The 26,989-nt window shown below is 42.9% G+C and overlaps 1 protein-coding gene across 1 annotated transcript; it reads left to right on the top strand.

Annotated features, from left to right (window-relative positions):
- Positions 1–319: 319 nt before the first annotated feature.
- Positions 320–22,082, top strand: SDCBP2 (syndecan binding protein 2). The gene is made up of 9 exons (XM_074292856.1): positions 320–469; positions 10,117–10,190; positions 11,623–11,689; positions 12,926–13,026; positions 14,466–14,624; positions 16,012–16,187; positions 16,271–16,442; positions 20,300–20,391; positions 21,113–22,082. Exons 2-9 carry the CDS (start codon positions 10,137–10,139, stop codon positions 21,165–21,167), a joined length of 876 nt encoding a protein of 291 aa, XP_074148957.1. The 5' UTR covers positions 320–469; positions 10,117–10,136; the 3' UTR covers positions 21,168–22,082.
- The last annotated feature ends 4,907 nt before the right edge of the window (positions 22,083–26,989 follow it).

Below are 26,989 nucleotides of genomic sequence, written 5' to 3'. Positions count from 1 at the left end.
GAGCTCTTTGAAAAGATGAGATCTCAAAACAAAAAACAGAACAGATAATTAGAACTGGGAAGAACCTTAAAGATCTTTTATTCCATTTTATTCATTTTACAGATAAATTGAGAAACAGAAACTGTGTCTTGCCCAAGACTATAGAACTCAAAGCAATCTCAGCTCCCTTTGCCTAACCTGTATTCCAAGAGCGGTCTTATCTCATTATACCCTTTAGAGTTAAAATTGAAACGTCATTCAGAAAGTGATTTGACAACTAGCCTTTACCTGTGGCAACCCAAGGCCCCTCCCCAGGGCTGGGCATAAATCTGCTGTGGGTACAGCCAGCCAGTGCCTCCCAACTTCTGGAAAGCAGCCAAGAGGAACTTCAGCTGGAAAAATAAAGCATAGAGACTTCCTGAGAAGAGGACAGACCTTTTTGGAAGCAAGGCAGGTGAGGAGTAGATCAGTTCCAGCCCCAACTCTTCAGGTAAGTTCCCTTATGAAAAGCTGTGGTCATTAAAGACCCCCACCTCTACCTTCTCCAGCAAGATTCTTAACTTTAACTAGAAGTGTTACTTGGTAGCTGAAGAACCTTCCCCTTTTTCCCCTTCTCCCATAACCCTTCTTGCTCTCAATTCTTTTCTTTTCTCTTCCCTTCCCCCTTTTATCCAACTTCCCTTGCTTCTTCTCTTCCCCTTTCCTCACTCATTTCCATTCTTTCTTTGCTCACTTGCCTTTTCTTCCTCATCTCACCCCCTTCTCCCTTCCCTCTTCTCCTCTTTCCTTTCTGTTCTCCTTCTCCATCCCTATTTTTCTCCTATTCTCCCTCCTACTCCTTCCTCTTTTCCTGTGCTTCCCCTCCCTTAGTCCTCTTTACTTCCTGCTCTCCCTCCTTTACCCCCTTCTTTTATTCTTGCCATTCCCCATTCCTTTTGCTGTTTTTTCTCCCCTATTTCCTTCTGCTCCCTCTCTTCCCCCTTTTACTTCCTCTCCTCTTCCTTCTGCTTTTTTCTCCACTTCCTTTTGCTCTCCCTCCCTTTAGCCTTTCCTACCCCTCTCTCCTTTTCTCTTACCCTCCTTTCCCCTTAGCCCCTTTTTTTTGCTCTTTCCCCTGCCCCTCTCTAATATTGAGGTCTCCCTAGGGTGCTCACACTCCTAAAGGATACTGAGCTGTGCTCTGGTGCTTTTCTATTCTCCTCTGACCTATTGCTTTTTTCTTCTTACCTCCCCCTCCCCCTGCCACACACCGAGTTCAATACGGCCCCTTCCCTTCCCTCCTGTGGAGTTGGGAATTGGGAGAAGTTGCCTTGAGGCTTCCGGAGGTAATGTCAGTAAAGGAGCTTTGAACTCCAGCCAACCGGTCCCCAGCGCCAGGATGAAATGAATCATGGGGATTAAATATTGATAACACTGTGAGAGTGGACACTGATAGAGTCTTTTTTCTCAGGCTGTGTTCTAACTCCAGAAAAAGGTACTTTAAATTGAAGACCTTGGGGCCAGTACCCCCATTTGAAGCAAAGGGATGGGTGGAGCCAAACCTTTTTTTCCAAATGGCCTTCACTGCCCTGTGGGGACTCTGATTCCCTCTAATGGCTTCTTCTCTCTGCCAGAGCTGCTTATAATCCACAGCCTTTTCCCCCTCCCCCCTCCCCCCACTCTCCGCAAAGCCCTAAAGCAGGCTGCTTTCTGCTGCTCACTTTTGTCTGTGACATTTCTCCATCTCAGTGGGAAGGCTCTAGTTCATTTGGGGGAAAAAAAGATTCCCCTAAATTCGAAGCTAGACACTCATGTACTCATGTAACCCATCCCCCCTCATTTTACAGACTATGATACTGAGGTCCAGAAAAAAGAAAGGGCACCCAGAATTAGTGACTGGAATCCAGGGCTCCTGACTTTCCACACCCTCATTCTATATTTATGGGCTTTCTTAGATAATTTTTTTTTTTTTTTTTTTGCCATTTTAGTCAGGATGATATTTGTATAGAACAGGATGAACTCTTTTTCCCCCTTTTCTTTTCAAATATCATTTTATTTTGAGAAACCAGCTTTCTCACCTAAGAATATCTCTCTTTCTCTTTTTGTGTCTCTCTACCCATGTCTCTCTCTCTTTTTCCTGTTGAAAGTTCCGTATGCTTTCAGGGATGCTGATGAGTAGACATAAGGCCTAGTCTCAACTTCTCCTATAGCTCTCCAATTAATTAGATTTCTTTTTGGCATCTTCTATCCCCCTCACACCATAGCCAGTAAAAATGCCCAGAGTGGGGAGATGAAAGGCAGCTTCAGAACTGACCTCAGACACTTACTAGATAATAAGAACCTGGGCAAGTCACTTGACTGTTTACCTCAGTTTTCTCATCTACAAAATGAGCTAGAGAAGGAAATGGCAAGCCATTTTGCCAAGAAAACCCCAAGTGGGGTCATGTAGAGACATGACATGACTATACTGAGTCAACAGGGAGATGAAACTTCTGGTTTCAAGAGCAACAAGGAAGCCAGCGTTATTGGAACTCAGAGTATGTAGGAAGGAGAGGTGTTAGGCATTCAAATGACTGGAAAGGTTGGGGGAAACGAGACAAATTATGATAGTTTTGAGCACCAAAGAGAATCTTACAGTTGATCATGGAAATGATGGGGGAGGTTATTGAGTAGGAGGGTAACCTGGCTAGACCTGTAATTGGGAAGATCACTTTGAGTTGAGAAAAAGCTGAGTAGTACCTGTGCAAAGGAATCAACCATAAGCTTCCTTCAGTAGTCCAGGTGTGGAGGATCTATACCAGGCAGTGTCAGAGGAGAGAAGGGGCATACAAGAGAAATACTAAGACAGTAAAATGAACAGACAGTAGCAACAGACTGGATAGGGAGTTGGGAGGGAGGAATAGAAGGTGAATAGTGGGTTGGAAATAGGTTAAAAGTGGGTTAGAAATGAGTTAGAGCAGTGGTTCTCAAAGTGTAGCCCACAGAATCCTGGGGGTCTCTGAAACCCTTTCAGGTCTACAACTTCAAAATTAATTTTTATTTCTAATATGGTAACTATCTATAAATATAACACATTAAAAACTCTTTGGAGAGATTCTCAATAATTTTTAATAGTATAAAGGAACACTGAGAATAAAAGTTTGGGAATCACTGAGTTGGAAGACCCAATCTGCAAGTGGCCTTTATATCGAAGGGATTTTGGAATTTTGAGTTCCAAGGACATTAGAATCTCTGCTGTGACTTTTACTATGAGCAAGATCCTGCCTCTTTTAGACTTTTGAGTTAGAAGATCTCTGAAGGGCCTTCTAGCTCCCACAGTTCAGGAGTGTGCCGTGGAGATTCTTACAAGGAATTTTTTTTTCTAGTCATATCAGCATTTCTTCCCAGCTCCAATCTCCCAGAGTGCTCCCACCTCTCCCAACCCCTGAATGGTATTCAAAGCAGCTAGTGTGTACTGAATTCCTTGGTTTTACTTAACCTCAAAGGACCCAGTAGCTTGGTTATCTCCAGGAAGTGCCTTGCATTTGCGAGTGCTCCTATAGGGTGTGGTAGTAAGAGCTCTGGACCTGCCGACGGGAGTCAACTTGCAGGGTGACTTTGGACAAATTATTTCTCTTTAGACCTCAGTTTCCTTCTTGGTAGAATGGCCAGGACGGATTAGATGCTCACTAAGGCCCCTCTCGGACAACCTGCATCTCCATCAGCCCTTTATTTTTGGTATCCCAGCTGAATCTGCACATAGCAGAAACTCTGAATGTCCTCAACTTCTAGCCCTTAAAACTCTGAAGAATGAATTCCTGAATTCCATTGACTCATAGGGAGTCAAAGCTGGAAGGAGCCCGTAGAATATTAGGTCTCCCAGACCAAATGTTAGGTCTCAGAACGGAGCATCAGAGACAGAAGAGGCCTTATCACTTGAACTGTCAGTGTTTGAAGAGACATCTAGTCTAACTCCCTCTTTTTCCTGGAAGAGGAAATTCAGAGTTGGGAAATCCCAAGGTTGAACAGAGAGTGGCTAGATTGTTTCCTGTGCATATAAACATTCTATTCAAGAAGTGCAGAAACTGGGGGCTCGTTTAGAGAGGAAACTCCGGAGCCCAATGCGATTGTCTTCTTGGGCAGAGGAAATAGGACTCCGGAGTCCTCGATATCCTACTAGGTAGGGCTGGGGAGAAGGCGGGAAAGGGTTTCTAAGAGATTAGGGTTAGGAAGGAATCTTAAAAGTGTGTGCCATGGGGAAGGGGGGTGTTGGCTATTTGATTCCACCCTCTTTTAGGTGGACTGTGTCTCTGAATGCATTACTGAGAAACGCTAAACTTTCCTTCTCTTATTATATAACCCTTTCATCCAACATCCTTCAGTTTGGAGGCACCGAAGTCCCAGAGGAGTGGCCAAAGTGTGCCTTCAGATGGCTGTGAGAGGATTCTGAAGAGGGGAGGTAGCTTCCCCCTGCATTTTATGCAGCCTCTTCAGCTTTCCTGCTCATTTTCTAAACTGGGCTGGGCTGAGGGATGGAGTAGGGGGTACTTGGAATGATCAGTACTCCCCCACTGGTCCTGTGATCATGCTTCTTACCTTCCATAGAGAAGAAGAATCTCTGGGAATCTCTCCTTCCTAAAATAGATTAGTCTTATCTTTCCTGCCTCAGGCCTCTGCAATCTCGGCTTTTAAAGCTTTTATACCCTCTGCATAGGCCTAAAGGCTATTCTGAGACCATTTTGTATGAAAACCTATTTTACAAATGAGGACTCTCTTAGTCCCCATCATTCCCGCTAATCCTGTACCCCTTGCTGGGAGGGTGACTCCGAAGCCCCCTTTCTCCTCTTCTCCCCCTCCCCCCATCTCTCTGTCTCTCTTTTTTCTGTCTCTGTCTCTTTGTGTCTGACTCTGTCTCTTCTTTATCTCTTTCTATCTCTGCTGTCTCTATCTTTTTGTATCTGACTTTGTTTCTCTGACTTTATCTCTCTCTGTTTCTCTCTGATTCTATCTCTCTTCTCTGTCTCTGTTTCTCTCTGTCTATCTCTCTCTTTTTCTGTCTCTGTCTCTGACACCCTCTCTGTCTTTGTCTTTCTGACTCTGTCAGTGTCTGTGTCTGTCTCTGTTTCTCTGTCTCTGACACTCTCTCAGTCTTTGTCTTTCTGACTGTCTCTGGGCTGTGTCTATCTGTCTGTCTATCTCTCTTTCTCTCTCAGAAATTGCAAGTTTGGGAGAGACAGGTCTAGACTGGAAATCACTGTATCTTGCAAGATTCCCTAATAGAAGTTTGGGAAATAAAACCCCAAATGATCCCCTCTCTACTCTCAAGGAGCATACATTCTACATTAATGGGCAATATGATTGACACAAGTAAGGACTGGATTAGGCTTCCATTTATACAGATCAGGCCTGTGGAGGATAAAAAGGAGATTCGGGCTGTGCTATAGGAAAATAGGAAGAAGAGAACAGTGTAGCCTGGGTGTGTCAAGGAAGGCTTTACTGGGAATGTACCAAGCAATCTGTCAACATCATGCTATAAGGCAGCCAAAAAAATCCAACTTACTCTTAGTCAGTAATAAAACAGACTACTGTCCCAGACTGGGGAAGAGACAGTCCCCACTTTACTCTGTCTTAGTTACAGAGGTTACACTTGAGAGCTGAAAAGGGCAATAGAAGCTATCTAGTCTGAATCTAATTTTGCAAATGAGGAAACTGAGGTACAAGGAAGTTAAGTACCTTGCTTAAGTATTATTATTATTTTTTTTTCTGGATGCAGATGGCATTTTCCATCCAAAGTTTATCGAGATTACTTTGAATCACTGAACCACGGAAAGGACCAAGTCTGTCATAGTTGATCATTGTATAATCTTGTTATTGCTGTATATAATGTTTTTTGGTTCTGCTTGTTTTGCTCAGCATCAGTTCATGTAAATCTTTCCAGGCCTTTTTCTAAAATCATCCTGGTTCATCTTTTATCATAGAACATGCCTTCTGGATAAGAAGGATATCTATTCCCTCTTCCTCATGAAGCCCGTTCAAATACTAGAAGCCAGAGTTATTAATTATTCAATTACTTTAATACAACTAATTAGTATTAAGAATCTATTTTGTGCTAGGCAATATGCTAGGTAATGGAGATACAAAGACAGAAAAAATGAAGTCACTCCCTACTCTCAAGAAATTTATATTCTAGATAACACACTGTCTCCAAGTAGGATTTATACCAGTAATGCAGGGCTGGGTTCAGCATTACTAACCATATCAATAACCAAACTAACAGGAAACTATTCAATAAGTGCAAAAACTGGAGGTCATTTAGAAAGGGGACTCCTGAGCCCAATGTGACTGTCTTCTTAGGCAAAGGAAATAATCCCGAGTCTTGGCTGTCTTACTAGGTGTGGCTGGAAGTGGAAGGGTATTACTTTCATATATCATAACTTATTCAGCTATTCCCCATCTACTCATTATCCAGCTCTTTGCCATCACATAAAGACCTATTGCAAACATTTTTGCACATGTGGGTTCTTTTCCTTCTTTGGGATATAGACACAGAAGTGAGACTGCTGAATCAAAGGATATACAGTTTCATAGCCCTTTGAGCATAATTCCAAATTGCTCTCCAGAATGGCTGGATCATTTCACAACTTCACCAACAATGCATCAGTGTACCTATGTTCCCACATTCCTTCCAGTATTTATCTATATTTTTTCCTATCACCTTAATCAATCTCAGAGGTGTGAGGTGGTCAGATAGTTAAGACTTGCGCTCAGGGGATTTATTCCTTCTTTTCTTCCTTCATTTCTTTCCTACTTCCTGCCTTCCTTTCTTCCTTCCTGCTTTCCTTCTACGTAGCCTCTGTTCTGGTCAAAATGGTCTGCTAGCTCTTCCTTATATAGACGCTACGTAGATTCAATCAGAGCACAACTTGACTAACAGCTCCTGTGTTTTCTCTCTCTTTAAGTAATTGTATATTATTTTGTATAAACTTAATTTTTATGTATTGAAAACTATTTCTTTCCATACCCCTATCTCAGAATATAAGCTTCTTAAGTATTTTGTATTATCTGTAGTTATTTTAAAAGGGATTTCTCTTTCTCCTGCTGCTGGACTTTGTTAATATTATATAGAAACGCCAATGATTTATGTGGGTTTATTTTATATCCTGCTAAAGTTTTAATTGTTTCTAGCAGTTTTTTAGTTGATTCTCTAGGATTCTCTAAATATACCATCATCTGCAAAGAATGATAGTTTTGTTTCTTCATTGCCTCCTCTAATTCCTTCAATTTTTTTATTCCCTTATTGCTAAAGCTAACATTTCTATTTCAATATTTAACATTAGTGTTAATAATGGGCAGCCTTCTTTCATCCTGATCTTATGGGGAATGTTTCTAGCTCATCCCCATTGCATATAATGCTTGCTGGTGGCTTTAGATAGACACTACTTATCATTGTAAGGAAAAATCCAATCATTTTCAGTCATGTCCAACCCTTCATGTCCCCATTTGGGATTTTCTTGGCAGATAGCAGAATGCTTTACTATTTCCTTTTCCAGCTCATTTTATAGAAGAAATTGAGGCAGAATGTGTTGAGTGACTTGCCCAAGATCACATAGCTAGTAAGTGTCTGAGGCCAGGTCTGAACTGAGGAAGATGAGTCTCCCTGATTCCAGGCTCAGAGCACTACCCACTGCACCACTTAGCTGCATTAAATGCTTACAGTGTGCTGGGTAGTCTAGATGCTGGGACCAAGTTCAATAGTACAGAGAGTATATAGTAGGTGCCAGATCTATGTCACATTGATTGATTATAAGTGGGGGAAAGCATAGTACAGAAGAACTGACTTGGGTACCTTTGGCTAAATAAAACAATATTTTGGCCTGGAAATCTACAATCTCTTCCCAATCTATTATTCTAGGATTTTCAGAGAGTTTAACAAGAAGCAGAATTTTGGTCTTTCCCGTCTTCTCACCTTTGACACTCAGAAAGGAGCAGCCAGCCAGCTTAAACTATAACTATCTCCCTGTCTGCCCTTTGGAAAATCAAAGGTAGCACCTGTCTAGCTGCTTATCTTTTGCTCTATGAATGTTTCGGCATCTTCAGAGAACTGGTTTCATCGCATGTGAGAGAGTGAACCAATCATTCCTGTTTTCAGAGAAGAAAGCAGACTTTGGGTTTTGTTTTTCCCTTTGATTTTCTGCGTGAGCCAAGAGACAGACAGGACAATGGCTTGCAGAGTGCTCACAGCTCTAGATCCAGCCCACTGTGGGTTATGTTCCACAGGCCTCATGTGACAGCAACAGTTGTGGCTGCTTAGAGAAAGATCTGACCAATGTCTGCTATTCAATAATATTAGCAGAAGGACTGCAATTTAAAAATACCTTAAAGGATCAAGATGGATCAACTGGCAGTGCATTTTTTTTTCCATCCATGGAAAGGAAGAAAGGAAATAAACATTTATTAAGCACTGTGCTAAGCACTTTACAAATATCTAATTTAGTAATAATAATTGTAATAACATGTTAGTCCTTGCTATGTGACAGGTACTATTATAAACACTTCACAATCATTATCTTATTTAATAATAATAATAATAATAATAGTAACAGCCAACATTTACATAGCTCTTACTCTATACTAAGTGCTTTATAATTATCTCAATTAATTCTCATGACAACTCTGAGAAAATGGTACTTTTATTAGACCCATTGTATAGATGAGGAAAGAGAGCATAAGTAACTTGGTCATATAGCTAGCTAGTGTCTGAAGACATATTTAAACTAGGGTTTTTTCTTACTGAAGACCAGAAGACAGGACTCCTCTGTGTCACCTAACTGTTCCTGGCTGCCACCTAGAGATAAGATGGATATTTTTATTTCAGAAGAAAGTTATAATAACATTTTTGTGTTAATTGGTATGCTTGGTCCTTCTAGTATTAAGGGAAGAATAAGAAAGGGAGCATGGCAGAAGGAATATTGAACAGGAGACTAGGGAAAACCGGATTCTCACTGCCTGGTATGGAACTTCCTCCGTCTGTACTTACTTCCTCTTCTACGTTTTGTTTCTAAGACCAAATCTGCTATTCCAGATTCTAAAGTGTCTTGGATCTGCCGTGATTCTCTACTATAATGAGATTGCAGGTTTAGGGCTTGAAGAAACCTCAGCAGCCTCGTGCAACTTCTTCCCCTTTCCCCAGTTTTTTGGGACCTACAGAGCTGAAGTATATTGGTTAAAGTCATATAGGAAATGAGGAGCAGGTAGAGTATTCAAACTCAGGGCCTCTGTTTCCAAATCCAGACATTTTTCTATGATTCTAATTTTAGTGTTTGTTGAAAAACTGGGAAAAACTAAACCAAAGCAGACCTTAAATTCCATAGGCATCCTGGAGAAGCAACTGGACTGATGCATGCAGATTTTCAGTCTTTTTTTTGGGGGGGAGGCAATTGGGTTTTCACACAGCCAGTAACAGATTTTCAGTTCTGTTGGAGACCTCTGAGATTTCTTTTTCACATTTAGTTTTAGGATGCAAATACACTCTGTCTCCATTGATCACTGAGTACAGTTATCTTAGTATTCTGTCTTCATGTTCGTCGTTGTTAAGATGATCAGTCTATGTAAATCTGTGGACTTTGTCCCTGTGATTTTCTTAGCAAAGGTACAAGACTGGTTTGCCATGTCCTTCTCTAGTGTGTCCCCATTTTACAGATTAGGACTTGAGAGGTTAAATGTCTTGCCCAGGGTTACATAGTCATGGTGTTCTGCCTATTGGCACATTTAGTGTATATTAGGAAATTCCATAAAAATATAAAATGTAACAGTTTGTCCTCTCACCTAAAATCCCCAGTGGAGGCCATCTTTTATGAGATCACTGGTTTTGGCATGTAACTCTACTTCTGGTAGAGTTAATAAAAATAAAATACTATTTTAAAAAATAAATATTATTGGGAGATGTAACTACCAAAAATAGTACATATTTCAAAATAGAAATATATTTCAAAATTAATCTCTTTATGAAATTAACCAGCTAAGCCACTGCCAAGGGACTATAAAATATCCACCAGATCCTGTCTCTATCCAGTGATCCATCTATTTATTGGTTGCCACAATGGCTGCAGAGCTTCTGTAATCTTGTCTTTTCTCTTTGACTCTATCTCATAGCATGTTGTATTTGTTTTTGCTCCATAGGTAACTCATTGGATACCACCATGTCTGTCTTATACCCATCGCTAGAAGATCTGAAGGTAGACAAAGTCTATCAGGTAATGTTTCTCAGGGTTGCCTTTGCCCTGGTTAACTTGTGACAACCTGTCCTGGGATGGGTCTGGTTCCTAGTGAGGTTATCACACACTGTCCACAGTAGCAACAAAACTAGCCTACTGCCTCAGGCAGAGCCCAGGACGAAGGAAAAAGGATGAGGAATGGGGAGGAAGCTGAAGAAGTGCCAGGAGCACAAGGGAATCCCAGATTCCAGTGCTGGGTCAGTGCCGGGAATTTCAGTGGCTATTTATGGGCCCGATCTCACCAACAGCTAATGGTTAGCATTTATACAGCACTTAAAGACTTACAAAGCATTGTTCATTTATCGAATGGAAACTTTAACCTGCTCTGTTTCTGTTCACTGATTAACATAGTATCTGGCATATGGTAGGTACTTAATAAATACTTATTGATCAATTAACACGGACCAGTTTGCCCTTCCTTATGCAGCTCTCTCCCCTTAGAATTTCCCAGTTCCCAAACTTAGTCTCCCCATTACCAGGGATCATATTGCCTGGCATTACTCTTAATTATCAAACTTCTTCTTCTACTGTCATATGTCACTGGGTGAAGAGTGGATCTCCAAACCCCATTTTAAAGAGGCATTTAAAAACTCTTAGATTCATAGGAATTTGAGCTATAAAGGACCATACAGATGAGCTTTGGTCTTAATTTTATAGTCTGAGGAAATTGAGGTTCAAGGGAGGGAAGTGATTTTCTTATATTCACACAGGAAATAAGTAGCAGAGTTGGAATGGAAATCTAGGTTTTCTGGCTATGAAGTCAGTACTCTTCCTACTATGTTATTGCCTCTTTATGCCTCCTAAGTAGATCATGGAATCTGAGAACGTTAGAGTTGAAAGAAACCTTCAGTGGATATTTGATATAGTAATCCCCTTTACAACATCCCTCAGTTCTGTATATTTAACTGAAACCTCCCTCTCTAACTTCTTCCCCTCTCCCACTGGCTTGAGTTCTGTCCTCGAAGACCAAGAAGAAAAAATCCAATTTATCTTCCTCATTGACAATCCTTCAAATCTTTTAGGACAATTGCCCAAGTCCTCTATTAAGTGTCTTTAAGTTATGCATCCCATTCTAAACTCTTTCAACTGATTCTCATGTGAGATGGTTTTTAGTTTCTTCTCTGTTCTGATCATTTTTCTTTCCTCGTACTTGTTTAGTTTATTTGTGATCTTTTACTAATTTGGAATGAATCATATGCCACCTATTCATAGCTTAGAGATCCTTAGATCAGTTGTAGGCCTGCCTCCTAGGGTCTTCTTTATCCTATCATTCTCCGTTGGTTCTGGACTGGATATGAATTTTTTAAGAATTCAAGGAGCCCCAACTTGAAGCTTTCTTTAATTCTTTCATATGAAGGAACCCAGGAGCACAAGAGCTGAGTTTCTTAATGATGTTTCTGGTCTCTTGCAGGCTCAGGCTTCTGTGATTCCCAAGATGTTGACCCTCCCAGTCCAGGAAACCTCATCCTCACAACCTGGTAAGTTCCAAAATGTTGGCTCATTCTGGGGAGGGAGAAGAGAGTACCTTTGATTGTTAATATGCCTGACCAGCTTTTGGAAGGACAAATATATAATAAAGAGAGAGTAAATGCATGGCCTATTTGAGGAGTGGTAAAAAGTAAAGGGTAGATTTGTGGTTCCAAGTTATACATGTACCTCAGTGCCTTTAGGTGACAAATTTGTAATGGAATCATTCACAGAAACATGATGTTTATGGAAGCACTTAAGTGCTTTTACATGCATTTATTCATTCCTGGGGTCTTGGTTCTCTCGGGCTTTGGCCCTTCTACTTCTCGGTTTGTTGGGACTGCAGAGATATTGTCCAAAGTCTATTCACAGTACTATATACTCAGTTGAGATCTTGTAGCTGGATCCATTCCATACTATGTCCCATTGATTTCTTCTGAAGCATTGACAGAATATAGAATGTTAAAGCTGGGAGAGACCTTGGAACATGGAATGTCAGAACTGGGAAAGAACTCAGAATATGGAATATCAGAGCTGAGAGTTATTTGGAACATGCTATGTCAGAGCTAGGAAGGGTCTTAGAGATAACAGGAGTTCTTAACTTTTTTTTTAATCATGGACTCCTTTTGGAAGTGTGGAAGATTATGAATCTCTATCAGAATAATGTTCTTAAATGTATAAAATTTTTAAGATTATAAAGGAAGCTAATTATAATGACATCCAATTATCAGAATATTTAAAATAAAAAGTTTACAGACTTTAGGTTAAAAACTTGAGTCCAACACATTCATTTCACAGATGAAGAAATTGAGATTTAGAGAAAAATAATTTTGCTCAAGTCACTTATGAAATCAACTAGCAGAGGCTAGCTTGGAACTTAGGATTGCTGACTCTTAGCCTTGGGATCATTTTATATTTGTCTATCTATAGATCTATCTATAAACATCTATCAATGTAATTTAAGTTATAAAATATGTATAAAATATATAATTTTAAATATATATATTTATATATAGTTATATATATAATATATGACTATATATAAATATATAACTATTCTTTCATATAAATAATTATATATGTGTATATATAAAACTTCCTTCATATAAATATAATTACATGTAAGTATACACACATCTTCTTTAATATATAATAAATATTCTTGTTGGCCTTAAGGCACTAGGGACAGTTATGTGTGTTTGTGTATATAAGTCATGTTTTTCTGTACTCTTCTATTTCCCCCCTAGCTTTGTACCCAAATTTGGCTGAATTAGGAAGTTACATGGGCCTCTCTCTCTCAAGTCAAGAAGTCCAACAGAACCTGTCCCTGGCTTCAGCAAATGACAATGTGGGTATCTATGTCTGTGTGGATTATTTCAGCTAAACACAGAGTATGGGGGTGCTCCATCCATCCCTATCTGATGCTTCAGTTCCTCTCTGGGCCTAAAGGCTATCATATTCTTTCCTTCCTTCTTGCTTTTAGCATTTCTGGTGCTGCTGTCCTTTTGACAATGCTTATTCAGGGAGGAAGGGTCCCCTTTGTCCTCTGAGACCTGGGCTAGTTCTAGCTCAGTACTATTTAGAGAAAATCCAAATGAGGATAAGGATGGGCCAAAGGAATATCCTGGTATAAAGCAACCTCAGAAGTCTGATGATACAGCTTTGGTCCACAGAATCCTAGAATTTCAAGAGACCTCAGAAACAGTTAAATCTGATTTGAAAGCAGGGATCCTTGCTTTAACAACCTTGAAAAGAGGTGGTGGTTTAGTTTCTGTTGGAAAGTCTCTAGTGATGGAGATCACTGTCTCCTATAGCAACCCATTCTTTTTTTAAAATAGCTCTGAGTGTCAGTAAGCACTTTCTTGTGTCATATTGAACTGAACTCTGCTTCCTATTAATCTGCCTGCAGTTGATCCCAGTCTAAACATGTCCTCATCCTTCTTCTCCAAGATGGTCCTTCAGATAGTTACGGTCACAGTCCTGCTAGATCTTTTCTTTAGAATTAAAACATTTCTACTTCATTTGACATTTCTTCATTTGATATGACTTTGAATCCCTTTGGACCCTAATCTCCATCTTCTGAAAACTGGACTTTTTCCTTCTAGGATTCAGACCCTTAGACTGGCTAGTCTCAAAGGACAGCATCCCTCCTGCTCCTGAATGCTAGCCAGACTCAAAGCTTCACTGGTTTTGGAGATCGTTAGCTTGGGTTTAGTCTTGGGAAAAGCCTGGGCTTGATTTTGTCTCCAAGGGAGTCACCATTAGACTATGGAGACCTCAGACCAGGCTTCCGTGAACTCCATAGACTAGGGACTGGTGCAGAGATGTTTCCACTGCAAATTCCTCTGTTAGGTTCATCAGCCTCAGACATTAACTATGGGCAGATCGCCTCTCCTTGCTCTCTATTTATTGATTTCCTCACCTGTGAAATTATGGTGTTGGACTCAGACCCTGTAGTGCTGTCATTTCCTTCCTTCTATCCTGCCTTGTAGCCGGCTTTTCCCCATGTCCACCTCTGCCAGGGTTTCTTGGATATGTGGGACTACTTTGCCCTCTAGTGGTCATCCAGAGGGATTTATGCTTTTTTCCTGTCTTCCATGTTTTGATTTTGAGTGGGGCCACTAAGTGGGATAGTCCCCAGAGACTTCATTTTCTTATCTTACCCAGAAAGGGAGTCTCCTCTGCTTTATTCCCCACTTTCTATCTCTGCCATGTTACAATTAGCAAGTAGAAAATAGTCCTCCTAGGTATCTACACTGACACTGATAATTTGACCAATCCTTACAGCAAGTGGTCACTCCCACTGTACAAGGTCAGATGGTAGCCCCAGTGACGGGAAATAACGCAGGCGCACGCAGAGCTGAGATCAAGCCCGGCGTTCGAGAGATCCACCTGTGCAAGGACGAGAAGGGGAAGACTGGGCTACGTCTGCAAGCCATTGATAAGGTATTGGGAAGAGGGGCTCAACTGCCTCCCTGTCAGGTGTGGGAGACCCTGGGAAAGAGCAAAGGATGAAAGGATGTTTCTCTTAGGGGTATAAGGGCCTCTGGAGATTCCTGCCCTTCTTCCTAGGTTATCACTGAGCTTCCCTCATTTTCCTAGAATCTGAGAATCTGATTGGGAAAAATCCTTAGAAGGTCTCCAGTGTGCGTGCACACACGCATACACGCATACATGCACACATATGCACGCACACACACTTCAAAGATGTGGTGAAATCTTTTCCTCAAGGTCACTCGGCCAATAAGTGGCGATGGAATTCAAAACCAGTGCTTTTTGACTCCAAATATGAGTCTATCATCATCATCATCCATGTGGCTCTCATCGTGAATCTAGAAATCTCTGGGGATCGCTTTGCGGCTGCTGATAGGGATCTGGGAACTTTGTTCAAAATTGTAATAGGCTCTTGTTCAACATTAATGCATACACGTGTGTGAGTTGTAATTTTTGGAGATTAATTTGATATATGGGGGAGTGAGCTATGAACAGATGTTTGGGCAGTGGGTAGAGAGTTGGGTGTAGAGTCAGGAAGACCTAGCTTCAAATGCAGCTTCAGTTACTCACTAACTGTGTGAGTGGGCTAGTCTCTTAACTTCTGTCTGCCTTGCTTTCCTCATCTGTAAAATGGGGATAATAAATAGTATCTAACTCCCAGGGGTGTTGTGAGGATCAAATGAGATAATTTTTTAAACGTGCTTGCACACAGTAGGTGCCAGCTAACTGTTAGCCACTATAGATACCTTTGTATTATTTTGTGGCTATAAAGTTCTTTAATCATATTATCTCATTTGAGGTTTGTAATAATTTTCTGAGGGAGGCAGGATGGAGAATTTTTTTTTTGTTCCCTCTTTATATATGGAAAAATTGAAGTCTCAAAGAAGGGGAAGTGAAGTGGTAGAGCCTTGAACTGAAATTTTCTGTGTCCTGGGCCACAATGACATTTCTCCCATTCCTTAGCTGTCCATCCTAAGATTCCATTACATTTCCAATTGTGGCCATCCTGATCATGGGATCAAAGCAGAGAAAGACCCAAAGGGGAGGATGGAGATGTGTGGTGAGGGAGGCCATAAGTGCAAGTGAAAAGGTACTCTATCCCATCTGAACCAACAGTCAGTCATTCCAGGGATTTTGCTTTTTGCCACATCCTGAAATAGAAATAATTTAGGTTCAGATTCCTGCTCTGCATTGGGAATCTGTGCGACCTTCTATGCATATCTGTAAGATAGAAGGAGGTTGGGTTAGGCCCCTTCCATCTCTAAATCTATTAGGTACAAGATATCTGGGGTTGGGCAGGATCCCAGTCCTGACTGTCAAGTGGATCTTGCTCCCACAGGGCCTGTTTGTCCAGTTGGTTCAGGCCAATACTCCAGCCTCCCTCGTGGGCCTGCGCTTTGGAGACCAGATCCTGCAAATTGATGGGAGAGACTGTGCGGGCTGGAGTGCAGACAAGGCCCACAAAGTGGTAAAGAAAGCCTCAGCTGAGAAGATCGTCATGATTGTGAGGGACAGGTGAGCCTAGCAGGGTCCCCGAGCCCCGGCAGCTGCTCTTGCTGTCCCAGACGTCCTTTGTCTCACTGCTCTCTTCCCTCCAGGCCTTTCCAGCGGACTGTCACCCTGCACAAAGACAGCAGCGGCTTTGTGGGCTTTGTGATGAAGAAGGGGAAAATTGTGTCCATTGTCAAAGGCAGCTCTGCAGCCCAAAACGGGCTCCTCACTAACCACTATATCTGTGAGGTGAATGGGCAGAATGTCATTGGGCTGAAGGTAAGTCGGGGGCCTTCTCCCTGGAGCTATCAAGGAAAAACATTCCCTGGCTAGGCTCTCACTGGGCCCCAGGCTATGTCTGCCATTTATAGGTTGTGTGAACTTGGACAAGTAATTCCCTTATCTAGACTTTTGTTTCCTCATTTATAAAATGAGACTGTACATAAAGGTCCTTTCCCTCTTTCTTTGCTCTCTTTTGGGTATTTATAACATCAGTTTTTGTAGTAGCAAAAAACAAAACAAAACAAATAAAAAAAACAACCCTGAAAATTAAAAGGATGTTAAATGATTCCAGAATGCCTGAATAGTTGTGGTCTTTGACTGTGATGGAATACTATTATGTAGTAATAGGAAACAGATGATTTCCAAAAGACGTGGAATGATTTGTATGAATGGAGTGAAGCAGGGTGAAAGAAACAGAACCAGAGAACAGGTTATACTATATAACATCAATATTATAGATATAAATAGTTTTGAAGACTTTTATAAACTAATGAAGAATGAATTGAGCAGAATCAGGAGAATTATTTACAGTGACAAAACACTGTTAAAACAACTTTGAAAGCTGTAAGAATGATGATTAAACAATACCCATGACCACCCATGTCCAGAGTACCCCTGATGAAACATGTTTATCCACTACAGAGAGGTGGTGAATTTAAGTGCAGAATTATATACACACACCTGTGCACATATGTGTGTGGTGCACACTCACACATGCAGATAATGAAGGAATTTGTTTTGCTTGACTGTGCATATTTGTTAAAAGAAATCTGCTTTGTTTTTTTTCTCTTTTTATCTAATAGGGTGAGGGATAGGAAGCTTTCTGTTCATTAAAAGCATTTGGGGAGGAGCAATGCTACAGACGTGAAATGTTGCATGTCCTTTCAAAGGAAGCTACTGGTTTACTTTGTTACAAGAGAAATCTTATAATAAGAAGAAATTGGAGTAATCTGTATATGTATGCCATGTTAAAACAAAACATACCAATGCAGTGAAGAACGCACAGGAGATGGGAATGGTAACTCCTACCCTGTCTCCTCCACAGGACTGTAGTAAGATGCAGATGAGAGAATGAATGTGAAAGCTCTCTCTAACCAGACAGTACTTCTGGAATATGAGAGATTCTGTATTGCTCTCACTTTTGTGACTGCAGAGAACTCTGCCTTCTGGGCCTCATGTGTTCCTGACACCTTCTTGCTTTATATAACACAAACATTTCCATCCTGAATCACTCTGGAGTAGAATAAATTATTTCTTATCTTTCTCTTTTCTTCTCCACTTCTTCCTTGTCCTTCTCTTTCTTTTCCTCCTTCTCCTCCCTTTCTGCCTCCCTCCTTCCTTCATTCCTTCACTCTCTCTTTCTCTCCTTCACTGCCTCACTTTCTCCCTTCCTCCCACTTTTCTTCCCTCCCTTCCTCTCTTCCTCCTTTCCTCGTTCCCTTCTTCCTTTTTTCCTTCCTCCCTCCCTTCCTCCCTCCTTCCCTCTCTCCTTCCCTCTCTCCCTCTTTCCCTCCCTCCCTCCCTTCTTTCCTTCCTTCCTTCCTTCCTCCCTCCCTTCCTTCCTTCCTTCCTTCCTCCCTCCCTTCCTCTCTTCCCTTCTTCTTGTTAATGTTTTATCTTTTAAAAAAAGAGTTCCAATAAACAATAATGCAAAGCAAAACTAGATTCACACTGCAGGTGCTCTGAAATAGGCATTTTGTTCCTGGTAGACCAGCACAGTGACTGACTGAGGCTGCTTGTAACTAAGAATATCATAACCTTGGGCTTGCCTAACTTTAGGCTGAACATCCCTTCACCCACTCTAGGACTTTCAGCAGGGTGACAGAATGTCCATTTGAAGCTCCTGGCCTACAAAGTCAGACTCAGACTGGATTGTAAATGACCTTGAGCTAGTGTGTGAAGCCAACCGTGTGAATGGAGCCCAAAATATCTTAGAATCTCAGGGCCTGAAGACAACTTGACATATTAGAACCAGAGAAAATTAGGACTGGGAAGGTTCCTGGAGTCAAGTCAAGCCCCTAAGGTATTCAGGGTGCCTTACTCACAGCCCTATGAAGTAACCTGGGCCAATAATACTGTTTTACAGTAGAAAAAAACGGAGGCCTGGAAAATGGAAATAATTCATCCAAAGTTAAACAGAGTGGATTATTAGTAAAGCTGGAACTGGAACCGAGGGTCTCCTGATTTCCAGGGCAGAGGTCTTACCACTGTACCAATCTTTCAATCAACCAATCTGTTAAGCACTAAAACTGTGGTGACTTAAAGACAAAACAAAAACATCCCTTCCCATAGGAGCTTACATTTTGTCCAGAGAAGCACCATATATCACACTATTTCTCTGTTTTAAATATTCCTCTGTCCTATTCACACTTAGTCACCATTCAAGACTGAGTACAGAGATAGGTGCTAAATGAATTTCATTGAAATGAGTTAAAAACATTTAACCTTTATTTTTTTTCCTGGAGGCTCAGAGCAGTTGTTATAAGCAAAAGGCTGGCCTACAAGCCAGGAGTTCTAGGGGATTACTGAGATATGGGGACTTCTTTGCCTCTGCACTCACTTGCCTCCAGCTACTAGATTTCTAGAATTTTTGAGTTTGTGTTTTCATATTTTTCCCTGTCTCCTTCATTGTCAGACTATCACTTCTTATAGACAGTGTATGTTTGCCTATAGCAAACAGCATTTTTTTCCACCTCCTTTTCTTTAAGAATTTTATTGGCTGCTTCTTATGTGTTGTAGTCTGGGAAACTAGGTACCCAAGCTTGTTAGAATTAGTTATAAAACAAAAATAAATAGGTTCTGAGTTAGGACCTGAGGGAACTTTCCTGTAAATAAACCCATGGTACCGAGCAAGCAAGGTTGGTAGTATTTGTTTTAGCCAATGGGGGCCTTTTCCTTTTGGCAGAACAGGGTTTTTATTTGTGGTTCTTTTCTCTATCTCTCCAACAAATGATGAGTTCCAGAACTGTGGATATTCTAAATTTTATTATCTCCCCCAGCACTTACTCCAATGTTTCACCCACAGTAATGTCAGAATAACTGCTTTTTTGAATTACAAGAGCTAAGATGCCCTCATTTTTTTCAGTGCCTTCCTCTCTGTCCACCCTTTCCCCACTCCCCACTTCAAATTATACTAGTCTACTGGATAAAGCTGAAATCAATCCATGTGAGCCCTAATCATTCTAATTGGCTGTATGTGACTCTGAAGTACAAAGTCTTCATTTACTTCAGTTTCTTCTCTACATTTGCGGGAGAGAGGGACAGATAGGCAAGGAAATATTATCCTTACAAAACTTTTCAGGCTCTGTAGAAGGCCTGGAGGTTGGAGTTGGAGGTGAAGCTTGGAGGCTGGCTTTCTGAAAGTAGTGGCCACTGACCTCTTCTGTACTACATGACCTGAGATCAGTTACAATAATTGTGGTCATGTTTTGTATGTCCCTCCTGTATCTTGTATATCTTTATTTTATTCTAACAGTGGACTCAGCAGCACGGTTAGAGGCTGAGTGCAGAGTCTTATGTATGGTAGATGCTAAATAAATTTCATTGGAATGAGCTAAAAATGTTTAACCTTTATTTTTTTGTTGGTTAGTCATTTTAGCTCCTCCCAACTCTCTGTGAGCCCATTTTGAGTTTTCTTGGCATAGATACTGATGTGGTTTGCCATTTACAGATGAGGAAACTGAGGCAAAGAGGAATAAGTGATAGGATCAATGTATGAGTCCAGATTTGAACTGACTTCCTGATTCTAAGCCCAGTGCTCTATCCACTGTGCTACCTACCTGCCCCTACCGACATCCTAACTGATGTCACATTTTTAATTTCTCATTTTCTTCTCCTCTTCCTCTTGACTCCAGGACAAAGAGACTACAGAGATCCTGGCCACAGCTGGAAATGTGATCACCCTCACCATCATCCCCACAGTGATTTATGAGCACATGATTAAAAAGTAAGGAGACCTCTTCTCTATTCTACCCTCCTTTCTCACCCCTGCCCAACAGCTATGCAGAATCCTTCAGCATCCAAACAAATGTCAGGGTTGGAAAGGACCCTCAGAATATAGGACTTTGGGGAATAACTTCTTGAAGACCGTCTGCAAAGTTGGGGGCAGAGACGGAACATGAACCCAGGTTTCCTATCTCCTCCAACAGGGCTTGTTTTTACTGAACTCTCTTGCTCCCTAGGTTAAGGCGTGGTAGTAAGGTAATAGTGCAGGCTGCCTTTATTGAGGAAGAAGAAGGGCTAGATGGAGAGAGGCAACCTGGTGGAGCAGGAAGAGCTCCCTGGTTTGGGAATGAGAAGACATAGGTTTGAGTTCCAGATGTGCCTCTTACTAGTTGTTTATTTTAGCCTTGGATTTCTTCTAAGATAAAAGTCAACGGTCCTTAAAGGTCCTTTCTAACTCGGATATTCCATGGCTGTTTGTTATCACAAGAACAAAATGTAGGACTTCTGTGATGTCATAGTGAGAACACAAGTGTCCAATCTGGAAGCCCAAAGGATGGGAAGTTATCCCATCACTCCCAGTCCCTGTCCCAGAGAGGTCTGGGAGGAAATGTCACACAAAAGCTTAAGAAATATGTAAAGTAAATGCAGAATTGTATTCATATCATGAGAGGTTCTCTGAGGAAAGCTTTTTGCCAATCCCTACTATCTTTCATTGTTCCCAGGCTTTCTTCAACCCTGTTGCATACTTCCATGGATCATTCCATTCCTGACATCTGAAGCCAAGGACCTAGACAGCCTGCAGCTTCCTGTCCTTCCACAGGGAGCCCACTGACATTTCAAAAGATGGGAAAGGCCACAGTTCACATCCCTCTAAGGGCCTCCTTAACCCTTTCAGGGGGCCATTTCTGCCATTTCAGGGGAAGGGGTGGGAATGAGCAGCATCCCGTATTCTGATTTATTTTTCTTCTACCTGGCTGAGAGGGAGCTCTTTGCTCTGCTGCAGTGTGGGAAGAAAGGGTCCTGGAAGGACCTATGTATGTCAAGGGGTTAAGAAAAGAAATAGAACCTGGAGCCAGACCATAGCGAAATCTTTGTATGCCTGGAAGAATGAATTCTGGCAAATATTAATATTCAAATGGTCTCCTGGAGCCTTCAGGTATCAAGCAGAGAAGGAATGGGGTGAATGTAAACTGTTTCACATTGTCTTTGCAAATGTGAATGTCTTTGCAAAAAAATCTGGTGAAGCGGCATTTCAGGAGGTAAAGATCAAAGCAGAGGGAGAGCAAAAGGAATCTCAGAGGTGATCTAACCCAACCCCTCATTACTTAGCATCAAATTTATAATTGTTGTGATGAAACCAAACAGATTGGGCTTCAAGGGAATTAATGCAAGAGGCTACTCAGTTCTGTCACCCCACCCCCTTTTACTTGCACTTCAGCATTTTGTAGCAGTTGATTTTAATATTCTCAAGAAGGGTAAGCCTTGATGTTGGGCAGAGGACCTAGGGAGAAATAACTGGTTGTCATTGAAATGGCTCTTAAGTCTATTTGAAGAGTTGACCCTCAAAAGGAAATAAATAAGTATAACCCAGTTCTCTCTTAGCTCTTTGCTATCTTTGCAGTAGAACAAAAAATTTTATTAAGTGAGTCCCTGATGATGAACACTCAATAAATATTTATTAAGCACCTATTACATGCCAGGCACTGTGTACCGTGTTTGACTGATTGATTGTAAATAAAGTGCACACCAATGTGATGAGCAAAAAAGATTCTGTAGATAGATAACAACACTAAAAAAAAGTAACGAGATTTAGAGGATCTTCAGTGATGAATCTCATTCCCAGAGAACAGGTGATGAAGCAGTTATTTTGAGGGGCTCCTGGTGGGTGAAGGTTTTCCAATATCATCCCAGCCCCACCAGCATGCTCTGCAGCTTTCTAACATCCCCACTCCTATAGCTTTCCATCTGCAGCTTTGGGAATAATCCCAGAAAGAATGAGTCAGTCTTTCTCTTTGGCTCCATTCTTCATCCCTGTGACTTCCTAAACCAAGAGTCTTCCCTAGCCACAAGTTTCCCAAATGTCTTCTTTCTCCATTAGAACACACAGGACCATCATGCTTTTTGTATTTGAGTCCTCATTTCTGAGCACAGTGTATGGTGCATACTGTGTTGAATATCCATGAAAATAGCCACTTTTTAAACTAATATTTTTAATCTCTCCACTTCTGTTAATTTTGCCACAGAGTAACCACAGCCACTTGTTTCTTTTTGGATAGTGCTAGGGTTTGCAGAAAACTGCTCTCCATGGGGAAGGCTTTCATCCCGTGTCTCTGAACCAGATTTTTAAAAGATATTTAAGTTTCAAAGAGCTAAGACATGGAACATACTTTATACCAAGATACCAAGCCCCTTACATGTCTGATGAGTAAAGTCCTATATGAAGGAAACGAATTTGTCCAAAGTTACATGAGTTACAATCACTGAGATTCTAGCCCCAACATTCCAAACTTCAAAATCAGTGTTCTTTCTAGTTCATCCTTCATTGATCCCCCCTTAGTACACTAAAGCAGGTCTAGAGTCTTTCTCCCTCCCTCCTTCCCACCTGCAGAGGCGCAATATAGAGAGCAGGACACTGGGGTGTGGCTTTCATGCTTTAATACAGAACTGCTTGGTTCAGCTGCAGTTCCAACCACTTGAACGAAAGATCAGAGAGAAAGGAGATGAGACAAGAGAGACCTCCTACTTCTTACCACCTTGCTGCTTATCACCGTCTATCTTCCTCATCCCCCAAAAATTCCCACTCCCCCCCTCAAAAACTGATATAACTTTTAGATGTGGCCTCAGTTTATCTTCCAGGAATTCTGGTCTCCCATAGCTCTGATTTTCTTCCCTGAGCAGACAGATGGAAAGGGAGCCAGGGAGTTGTTGCAGAGAAAGCTAATCCATACCTCTGACCAATATGATGTGGGAGGAGGCAAGTGCATTCTGGTGAAGAGCTAAGTTATCCCCTTAGGAGACATTGTCTTAAATTCCACTCTTGAGGCCCTAGATCTTTGCAAGCAAAGCAACCAATCACAGATACACATCAAGATGTTCTAACTTATAGGGTTTGGGTAATGAGAGACGAGACCCAGAGCAGCCTTCTAGAGCTGGCCTATGATCATGGGGGAGCTGTTGTTGCTCCTGCTCCAAGCCCAGCCCCTGAGACAGAATCTGCCACTGAAGGCAATTAACTCAGGAGCCAAGGGCCCTTAGAAGAAGTTTGGGGGATAGGAGTAGGAAAGAAGATCCTGAGTTATGGAGAAGAGTGGGGGTGAGGGGAATTGCTCAGCTCACTGTCTATGTTGAGGTGAGCCTTCTTTTAGGTCACTCAGGAGACCAGAAGCCTCTTGTGCTTCAAGGGTTCAACTCAGAGTGACACCTAAAAATTTATAGCATGGGAAGTAAGTATGGGAAGAGAATTTAATAAAACTCAACAGTCCCTGGGATGGGGGCAAGGCAAGGAGCCATTGGAGTCCCAATCTTCCAATCTTCTTGGAAAGCGGGGCGCCCCCTTCTCTCAATGTCCCTTGCATAGTCAGAACAGGAGGCTCCAGTTGAAGTCTGGGGCCTGCAAGATCACTGATGCACCTACTTTGAACCCGGAGCAGGTGGCTGCAAGAACGAGGGCGCTTCCCACCCCAGGGCAGACAGCACTGAACACATTGCATAGTCTTGGGTTACACCTCACAAACACATAGGCACATAGCAAACAAACAGGTGTGGGAATGTTGGGGTGCTGGGGGTCTCTCCCTCCTGCTGAGCTAGCATAGGGCTCCACAGACCTTGTCAGATTCAGTCAATTGTCATCCCTTAGTTCTGTGAGAAGTGCCTGGGTCCAAGTTCCCCAGCTGCCTCTCTGGGGAGCCGAGATGGTCCCAGGTTTTGGGCAGGGAGATTGGGTCAGCAGCTTCTGCTTTTACAGGCAGAGAATCCAGCCCCATCTTGATGCCCGGGAAGGGCTACCCACCTTCTTTATCACTTTGCAATCTGTCTGCAATGCACATGGTGACCTCAGCCTTGGTCACTAGTACATGGCTCACAGACCCCTCAAGGTCAGACCAAGACCATCAGAGCTTTCCTGTGGAATCTCCACTGCTTGAAAGACAGACCTCAGGTCATGGAAATCTCTATGGGCTTTCACATAATTCCCAGAAACCTGGATCTGCCCCAGCTGGGCTGAGTTACATCCACAGAGCTTTCTCTGAGCTAAGGGCAGGCACATGCCCAAGCCCAAGCCCACCTGTGCAAAGGCTGGGGTTTTCCTAGGTGAGTCAAACAGAGCAGAAGGAATGGGGTTGGTTTGGCAGCAAGTGACCGGGTGGGATCCCTATTATTTACGACAGCCTGTGGACAAGATAAGGGAGTTGTAAGATAGCAAGAGACAGTAGCAGAGCCTTTATAACTCAGTGAAGTTCTGATTGTGAAAAATATATAGATTTTCTCTTTTCAAATATAATCATATTTATTTTCTCAGCAAAGCTTTGGATAGTCTAATGAGATGCTTACACAGATCCACAAATACATTGCACATGAGGCTTAGATCCTAGAACGAGTGGCCTTTTCACTTTTGATCAGGTTTCCAAAGTCCCCTTATTACCAAATTGCAGACACATCTCATTCCAGTGTCCAAAGGGAAGGCTCCCTCCCCCGCTTTCCGAGGTAATCAACCCAGATGGTAGTTCCTAAGTCTGGGCCCACTGGAGAGGATCAATGGTAGAACACCCGCCTGCCTCTGTGTTTTGGGGAGCACACGGTTAAGCTGGGGGACAGTGGGACTGAGCCCTCTGCACATGCAGAAATAAGCTCCCTAGTCTGAGGAGACAGGGCATGGATGGGCATGTGAGGAGCCAGTTCAAGCAAAGGTGGTGAACAGATTCAAGCTGCCAAACAGCCCAAGCTGTGTGCGGGAACCTGGCCCTCAAAGACCAGGCTTCAAATCTTAAAAAGAAAATTACAGGCCTATAGAATGGAGCATCGAGGGGACCCTTCCCAACACCCCAAGGTGTTCCAAGCCTTCCAGGCTGGGAGACAAAATCATGATGAGACTGAATGCGAGTGGGTTGTTTTTAAAAGAAAAATGTCAGCTACTTCACTGAAGGAGCCGGTGCTCGGAGATGGGGAGGTGTTGGTGACTCTGGTTCCTACCTGGAGCATGTGTGTGTGTGAGTGTGTGTGCGCGTGTGTGTGATGCAGCAGGGTCTTGGCTAGTGAGTACATCTGCTCACTCCGTCCTGCCCCTCAGCAAGCTCTCTATCCACACGCTCCATGTGCAGGGCTGGCTGGTAAAACATGGCTTCTTTATCCTAACCTCTGGCTTATTGCACGGAGGAGTTTTCACCAGAGGCATAAAGGCATGGGTTGGGGTCCTTCTCTTCCACCTCTCCTGCCCTTCATCCCTCTACCTTAGAGCCAGACACGCCGGGATTTGGTCGCCCCAGGACATAAGCATTCACTCTCCAGCCTCCAGAGGGAGGAGTGCCAGTTAATCAAGTCCCTCTCTCTCCCTCCGCGGCAGCCTGACATGCTGGTGGAGCTTTGTCTAACCATCTCCCCTGAGAAAAATAGTGTTATTACAAAGGGAACATAGTGCAAAGTAAATTCAAAATGGCTTAGGGTGCCTCTGGCTTCTCAATTCCTGCGGGGACCCCTCAGCATCTCCCACTACTGTCTGTGAGACGGAGCGCACCCCGAGCTCTCCCAGGAGAGCGTGCCCAGAAAGATAATCCGATGTTGCCTGCTCTAACACAGAAGCACTGGGGCACGGTGGAAGGGTTCAGGACATTAGTCAGATGGAGTGATCGTTTGTTCCCATGGTGCCCTGGGCCCTGGGGGAGCCACCTCCTCTCCTCCCGCTGAGAACAGGCTCAGCAAGCCGGGGGGCGGCTCAGGGCAGGCGGGGAAGCCAGCCCGGTCCCACATCTCCTTCCGCTGACTCTCCCTCACTTATTTCCCGCTCTCTCTTTCCCTGGCCCTGCTTCCAACCCGCCCACCCAGGGACCGGAGGCAAAGGCGTGCAGGGCAGCCTCACTCATCTCTTTCCGCATCGGTCACCCCCCGAACCAGCCCGGGCTGCCCATAAGGCGGAGACAGCAGCCACGTGTTCCCCTCCCAAACGTTCCCATCCCTATGCCCCTTGCTCTCGCCAGGGCACGTGATTCCTCCAGTGGAAGCAGTAATACTGACCTTACGGACCAGGGAGAAAGGACTAAGAAGGAAGCCCTAAGAAGGAAGCCCCGTGGACACTGAGGACCAGCCAGCTTACTCAAAAAAGCAAATGCAGAGGGAGAGTGTCTGGAGAGGAGGGAGGCAGGGATGGGCAGCGGGAGGGAAAGCGGAGCTGAGTCCCTTCCCTCGTCCTTCAGCGGGAGTCTCCCTTCCTGGGACGGAAGTTGGCGGCCCCGCCCCCCCGGGCCCCAAACCCCGCCCCTGCCCCGGGAGGCCCGGGCTACCCTGGCCTGCCGGACTGCGGACTCCCCGTTTTGGAAAAGCTAAATAAATTAAGGTGATGACGCTCCGTGCACGTGTGAGTGTGAGTGTTTGTGAGACCTACAATCGGC

The sequence above is a fragment of the Sminthopsis crassicaudata genome, chromosome 2 (assembly GCF_048593235.1).
Source record: "Sminthopsis crassicaudata isolate SCR6 chromosome 2, ASM4859323v1, whole genome shotgun sequence".
Taxonomy (NCBI): Eukaryota; Metazoa; Chordata; class Mammalia; order Dasyuromorphia; family Dasyuridae; genus Sminthopsis; species Sminthopsis crassicaudata.
The sequence above is the reverse complement of the archived record's forward strand: the minus strand, read 5'-3'. Positions and strand labels throughout refer to the sequence as shown.

Coding starts and splice junctions, on each gene's coding strand:
- SDCBP2 (XM_074292856.1), top strand. CDS start 10,137: ATGTCTGTCTTATACCCATCGCTAGAAGATCTGAAGGTAGACAAAGTC. Junction 14,625..16,011: donor GTCTGCAAGCCATTGATAAG/GTATTGGGAAGA, acceptor TTGCTCCCACAG/GGCCTGTTTGTCCAGTTGGT. Junction 16,188..16,270: donor GTCATGATTGTGAGGGACAG/GTGAGCCTAGCA, acceptor TCTTCCCTCCAG/GCCTTTCCAGCGGACTGTCA.